At 63.4% G+C, this 6,037-nt stretch overlaps 1 protein-coding gene across 1 annotated transcript; it reads right to left on the bottom strand.

The window, feature by feature from the left end:
• Positions 1 to 1,083: 1,083 nt before the first annotated feature.
• On the bottom strand, positions 1,084 to 5,692 carry LOC127061310 (symplekin-like; the record flags this gene model as incomplete). Its single annotated transcript, XM_050987969.1, has 5 exons — positions 1,084 to 1,230; positions 1,781 to 2,023; positions 2,379 to 2,456; positions 2,971 to 3,147; positions 5,426 to 5,692. Coding segments are annotated over 5 exons (912 nt in total), but the record flags the coding sequence as incomplete, so codon positions are not given.
• Between the last annotated feature and the right edge of the window lie 345 nt (positions 5,693 to 6,037).

Below are 6,037 nucleotides of genomic sequence, written 5' to 3'. Positions count from 1 at the left end.
CCCCGCCGCCGCCGCCGCCGCCGCCGCCATGGCCGCCGGAAGCCGCCTCAGGACCGGGCGGGAGCGGCCGCCGCCATGGCGGCGCTGAGTCAGCGAGGCCACACCCACAGGAAAGGGGAAGCCACGCCCACAGAGGTGGGAAGAGCCAATCAACGCGTGAGGAGGGTAAGGGCACGCCCACTAAGAGGGGAAGGAGGTGCCATATAAGGGATGGACACGCCTCTGAGTGGTGGAAACCACGCCCCCAAACATGGAGACCACGCCTTCAAATGAAGCCACGCCCCCGAGATGAAGGCAAACCTGAATGGTGGAAACCACGCCCAAGGACACAGAGACCACGCCCCCACAAGAGACCACACCCATAAATGGCAGAAAGCACGCCCCCAAAAATAGAAACCACGCCCCCAAAGAGACCACACCCATGAGTGACAGAGACCACGCCTCCAAATTGAAACTGCGCCCTTGATTGACACAAATGCCAAACATGAAAGCCACACCCCCAAAACGAGACCACACCCATTCAAATGAGGCCCCACCCATAAATGGCAGAAACCACACCCCAAGCTATGGAGACCACGCCCCCAGTTGACGCAACCCCCACCCCCCAAAATGGGAAAACCCCACCCCCAAATCAAGGACACATCTGAGAGGTGGAAGCCACACCCCCAAACTGAAACCACGCCCCCAGAGACTAAATCCACCCCCAAAAAGGGAAAACCACGCCCCTAAAATGAGACCACACCTGTGAGCAGAGGAAACCACGCCCCCAAAGATAAACTCCACCCCTAAACTAAGCCCCACCCCAAAATCAAAGCCACGCCTCTATCATGCAAAACCCTGCCCTAATTTCATATGCACCTCAAGCCACGCCCACCCCAACACCCTCACACCAGCCCCGCTTCCTAATTTGCATCCCAAAACCCCACCCCTTTTGTGGAAGAACCCCATCCTGCCCCACCCACCACAGAGCCACGCCCCTTTTCCTTTTGGCACCGCCCCCAAAAACATCCAGGACCCCCAAGCTCCGCCCAGGCCTTTATTGAGCCCCTCCCCCTCAGCCCAGGGGGGGTCTCCCCTCCCCCCTCAGCTCTCGGAGGGACCCTCGGGGACCCCCCCCGGGGGGGGGCTCTGGGTGCCGGGGGGGGGCGGCTCCGATGAGGGGGGGCTGGGGGGCGGGGCCTCGCCAGGAGGGGGGAGGGGCTGGGGGGGCTCCGTGCCCGCGGGGGGGTCCTGGGGGGGAGAGAGAAAAGAGAGGGGGGAGGGGTTAGAACAGCCCCTCCCCGACCTAAAATGGGAGGGGTCAGAAATGCCCCTCCCCCAACCCAAATTAAGGTCAGAAATGCCCCTCCCCCTGCCAGAAAAGCCCCTCCCCCTCCCCAAAATGGGGAGTCATAAATGCCCCACCCCCTCCTCAAATTAAGGTTAAAAACTGCCCCTCCCCCTCCCAAAAATTGGGGGTCCGAAATGCCCCTCCCCCAACCCAAATGAAGGTTAAAAACGCCCCTCCCCCTCCCCAAAATAGGGGGTCGTAAATGCCCCTCCCCCTCCCAAAATGAGGGGTTAGATATTGCCCCTCCCCCTCCCCAAAAAGGCCCTTCCCCTCCCCAAAATAGGGGGTCAGAAATGCCCCTCCCCCTCCCGAAAATGGGGGTCAGAAATGCCCCTCCCCCTCCCCAAAATGGGGTACAGAGCCCCTCCCCCTCCCCAAACTGGGGGTCAGAAATGCCCCTCCCCCTGCCCAGATTGGGGGTCCGCAGCCGGGGGTGGGGGAGGGTCTGACCTTGGTGGGGGTGGGGTCGAGGGCGGGGTCCGGGGGGGACGCGTCCCCTCCCCCCCCCGAGCTCTCCTCATCCTCGCCGACGCTGATGAAGATGGTGGGGGGCTCCAGCTCCGCCCCCCCCAGCTCTGGGGGGGCTCCCTCGGCGGGGGGGGGAGGGGACCCCGGGCCGGGACCCCCGCCCGGACCCGCGGGACCCCCCCGGGCCTTGGGCTCCTCCTCGCCCGGGCGCCGCGGGGGCTTCTCCTGGGCACGGGGACAGGGGTGGCACCAACGGGGACACCTGGGGGCACCCACCTGGGCACACCTGGGCAGGTGTCACCTGGCACCTCCCATCCCTCTGTGCCCACCTGGGCACACCTGGGCAGGTGTCACCTGTCCCCTTCCCATCCCTCTGTGCCCACCTGGGCAGGTGTCACCTGTCCCTGTCCCCACCTCTCCAGGTGTCCCCATGTCCCTGTCCCCACCTCCCCAGGTGTCCCCACCTCCCCAGGTGTCCCCTGTCCCTGTCCCCACCTCCCCAGGTGTCCCCACCTCCCCAGGTGTCCCCACCTCCCCAGGTGTCCCCTGTCCCTGTCCCCACCTCCCCAGGTGTCCCCACCTCTCCAGGTGTCCCCTCGGGCTCGTGGCGCGTGGTGGCCTCCAGGATGGCCATGGTGGACAGGGGGATGTGCGCTTGCTGTCACCGAGGGGGGACACACGGAGGGACAGGTGTGACACCCCTGGGAGTGTCACCTGGCCCCAGGAGTGGCACCTGTCCCTGGGGATGTGACACCCCTGGGAGTGCCACCTGGCCCTGGGTGCCACCTGTCCCCAGGAATGGCACCTGTCGCTAGAAGGATGTCTCCCATCCCCAGGTGATGTCACCTGTCCCCAGTGTCACCTGGTGGGGGGTGAGGGCGCGCACGTGGCTCAGCAGGGGCTCCCGCAGCTCCGAGCACTTGTCCCCCCCATCCCCAGGTGATGTCACCTGTCCCCAATCCCAGGGGCTGTCCCCCATCCCAAGGTGATGTCACCTGTCCCCAGTGTCACCTGGTGGGGGGTGAGGGCGCGCACGTGGCTCAGCAGGGGCTCCCGCAGCTCCGGGCACTTGTCCCCCCCATCCCCAGGTGATGTCACCTGTCCCCAGGGCTGTCCCCCATCCCAGGGGCTGTCACCTGTCCCCAGGTGATGTCACCTGTCCCCAGTGTCACCTGGTGGGGGGTGAGGGCGCGCACGTGGCTCAGCAGGGGCTCGCGCAGCTCCGGGCACTTGTCGAAGACGGCGGCGAGCTGGGGCGGGGGCAGCTGCAGAACCACCTGGAAGCTCTGGGGCTTGGTGCGCTGGCAGCACTTGATGAACCCCTCCCACACCTTGGGGTACTTCCACACCTGGGGAGACACACCTGGGGTCACACCTGAGACACCTGGGGGTCAGCAGAGTCACCTGGGGGTCACCTGAGTCACCTGGGACACCCCTGGGGGTCACCTGGGACACCCCTGGGGGTCACCTGGGACACACCTGGGGGTCACCTGGGACCCCTCTGGGGCTTGGTGCGCTGGCAGCACTTGATGAACCCCTCCCACACCTTGGGGTACTTCCACACCTGGGGAGACACACCTGGGGGTCAGCAGGGTCACCTGGGGGTCACCTGAGTCACCTGGGACACACCTGAGTCACCTGGGACACCTCTGGGGGTCACCTGGGACACACCTGAATCACCTGGGATACACCTGAGTCACCTGGGACACCTTGGGGGTCACCTGGGACACACCTGAGTCACCTGGGACACACCTGGGGGTCACCTGGGACACACCTGAATCACCTGGGATACACCTGGGGGTCACCTGGGACACACCTGGGGGTCAGCTGGGACACACCTGGAGGTCACCTGGGACACACCTGAATCACCTGGATACACCTGAGTCACCTGGGACACCCCTGGGGGTCACCTGGACACACCTGAGTCACCTGGGACACACCTGGGGGTCACCTGGGACACACCTGAGTCACCTGGGATACACCTGAGTCACCTGGGACACCCCTGGGGTCACCTGGGACACACCTGAGTCACCTGGGACACCCCTGGGGGTCACTGGGACACCCCTGGGGGTCACCTGGGACACACCTGGGGGTCACCTGGGACACACCTGAATCACCTGGGATACACCTGAGTCACCTGGGACACCCCTGGGGGTCACCTGGGACACACCTGAGTCACCTGGGATACACCTGAGTCACCTGGGACACCCCTGGGGTCACCTGGGACACACCTGGGGGTCACCTGGGACACACCTGAGTCACCTGGGACACCCCTGGGGTCACCTGGGACACACCTGAGTCACCTGGGACACCCCTGGGGGTCACCTGGGACACCCCTGGGGGTCACCTGGGACACACCTGAGTCACCTGGGACACCCCTGGGGGTCAGCTGGGACACACCTGGGGGTCACTTGGGACACACCTGAGTCACCTGGGACACCCCTGGGGGTCAGCTGGGACACCTCTGGGGGTCACCTGGGACACACCTGAGTCACCTGGGACACACCTGAGTCACCTGGGACACACCTGAGTCACCTGGGACACACCTGAGTCACCTGGGACACACCTGAGTCACCTGGGACACCTCTGGGGGTTACCTAGGACACACCTGAGTCACTGGGACACACCTGGGGGTCACCTGGGACACACCTGAATCACCTGGGATACACCTGAATCACCTGGGACACACCTGAGTCACCTGGGACACACCTGAGGGTCAGCTGGGACACCTCTGGGGGTCACCTGGGACACACCTGAGTCACCTGGGACACACCTGAGTCACCTGGGACACCCCTGGGGGTCAGCTGGGACACCTCTGGGGGTCACCTGGGACACACCTGAGTCACCTGGGACACACCTGGGGGTCACCTGGGACACCCCTGGGGCTTGGTGCGCTGGCAGCACTTGATGAACCCCTCCCACACCTTGGGGTACTTCCACACCTGGGGAGACACACCTGGGGTCACACCTGGGGGTGATTTTTCAGGAATTCTGGGGTAATTTCAGGGGGATAATTACAGGAATTCTGGGGTAATTTCAGGGGGATTTTTGGGGCGATTTCAGGGGATTTTGGGGCTCCACACCTGTTTCATGATGAGCCTGGACAGGATGCTCACGACAGAGGCTGGATCACCGAGTTCATCGGGGATTTCGGGATCAGGTTTGGGGTGAATTTTGGGGTCGTTTCAGGGTTTTTTTGGCTGGAATTTTGGGGTAATTTCAAGGGGATTTTTGGGGCAATTTCAGGGGATTTTGGGTTCCCCAGACCTGTTTCATGATGAGCCTGGAGAGGATGCCCACGACAGAGCCTGGATCACCGTGTGTGTCAGGGATTTCGGGGCCACTTTTGGGGTGAATTTTGGGGTAATTTCAGGGGGATTTTTTGGGTAATTTTTTCAGGGATTTTTGGGGTGAATTTCAAGGGGATTTTTGGGGCAATTTCAGGGGATTTTGGGTTCCCCAGACCTGTTTCATGATGAGCCTGGAGAGGATGTTCATGATGGGGGTACACGGTCAGGGCTGGATCACCGTGCACATCGGGGATTTCAGGGCCACTTTTGGGGTGAATTTTGGGGTAATTTCAGGGGGATTTTTGGGGCGATTTCAGGGGATTTCAGGCCTCCACACCTGTTTCATGATGAGCCTGGAGAGGATGTTCATGACGAAGCCGCCCAGGCGGGGGTACATGGTCAGGGCCTGGATGACCGTGCGCATCAGCAGCATGGGCAGCGGGCTCTGCTCCATCAGCTGCTGCATCACCACCGCCAGCACCTCCGAGGTGTACACGTTCCTCTCGGCAAAGCACAGGTTGGTGGCTGTGGGGACATGAAGGGACTGGGAGGGCACTGGGAGGGCACTGGGATGGGAGTGGGATGGGATTGGGACTGGGACGGGCTGGATGGGAGTGGGAGGGACTGGGAGGCACTGGGAGGGGCTGGGATTGGACTGGGAGGGCACTGGGAGGGCAACTGGGAGGGGCTGGGAGGGCACTGGGAGGGGACTGGGATGGACTGGGATGGACTGGGAGGGCACCTGGGAGGGCACTGGGAGGACTGGATGGACTGGGAGCATCTCGAGGTGTACACGTTCCTCTCGGCAAAGCACAGGTTGGTGGCTGTGGGGACAGTGGGACAGTGGGAGGGACTGGGATGGACTGGGAGGGACTGGGAGGGCACTGGGAGGGACTGGGAGGGCTGGGAGGGGCTGGTGAGGGATGGGAGGGACTGGGAGGGACTGGGA

The sequence above is a fragment of the Serinus canaria genome, unplaced genomic scaffold (assembly GCF_022539315.1).
Source record: "Serinus canaria isolate serCan28SL12 unplaced genomic scaffold, serCan2020 HiC_scaffold_571, whole genome shotgun sequence".
NCBI classification, from domain to species: domain Eukaryota; kingdom Metazoa; phylum Chordata; class Aves; order Passeriformes; family Fringillidae; genus Serinus; species Serinus canaria.
This window is presented reverse-complemented; position numbering and strand designations above follow the sequence as displayed.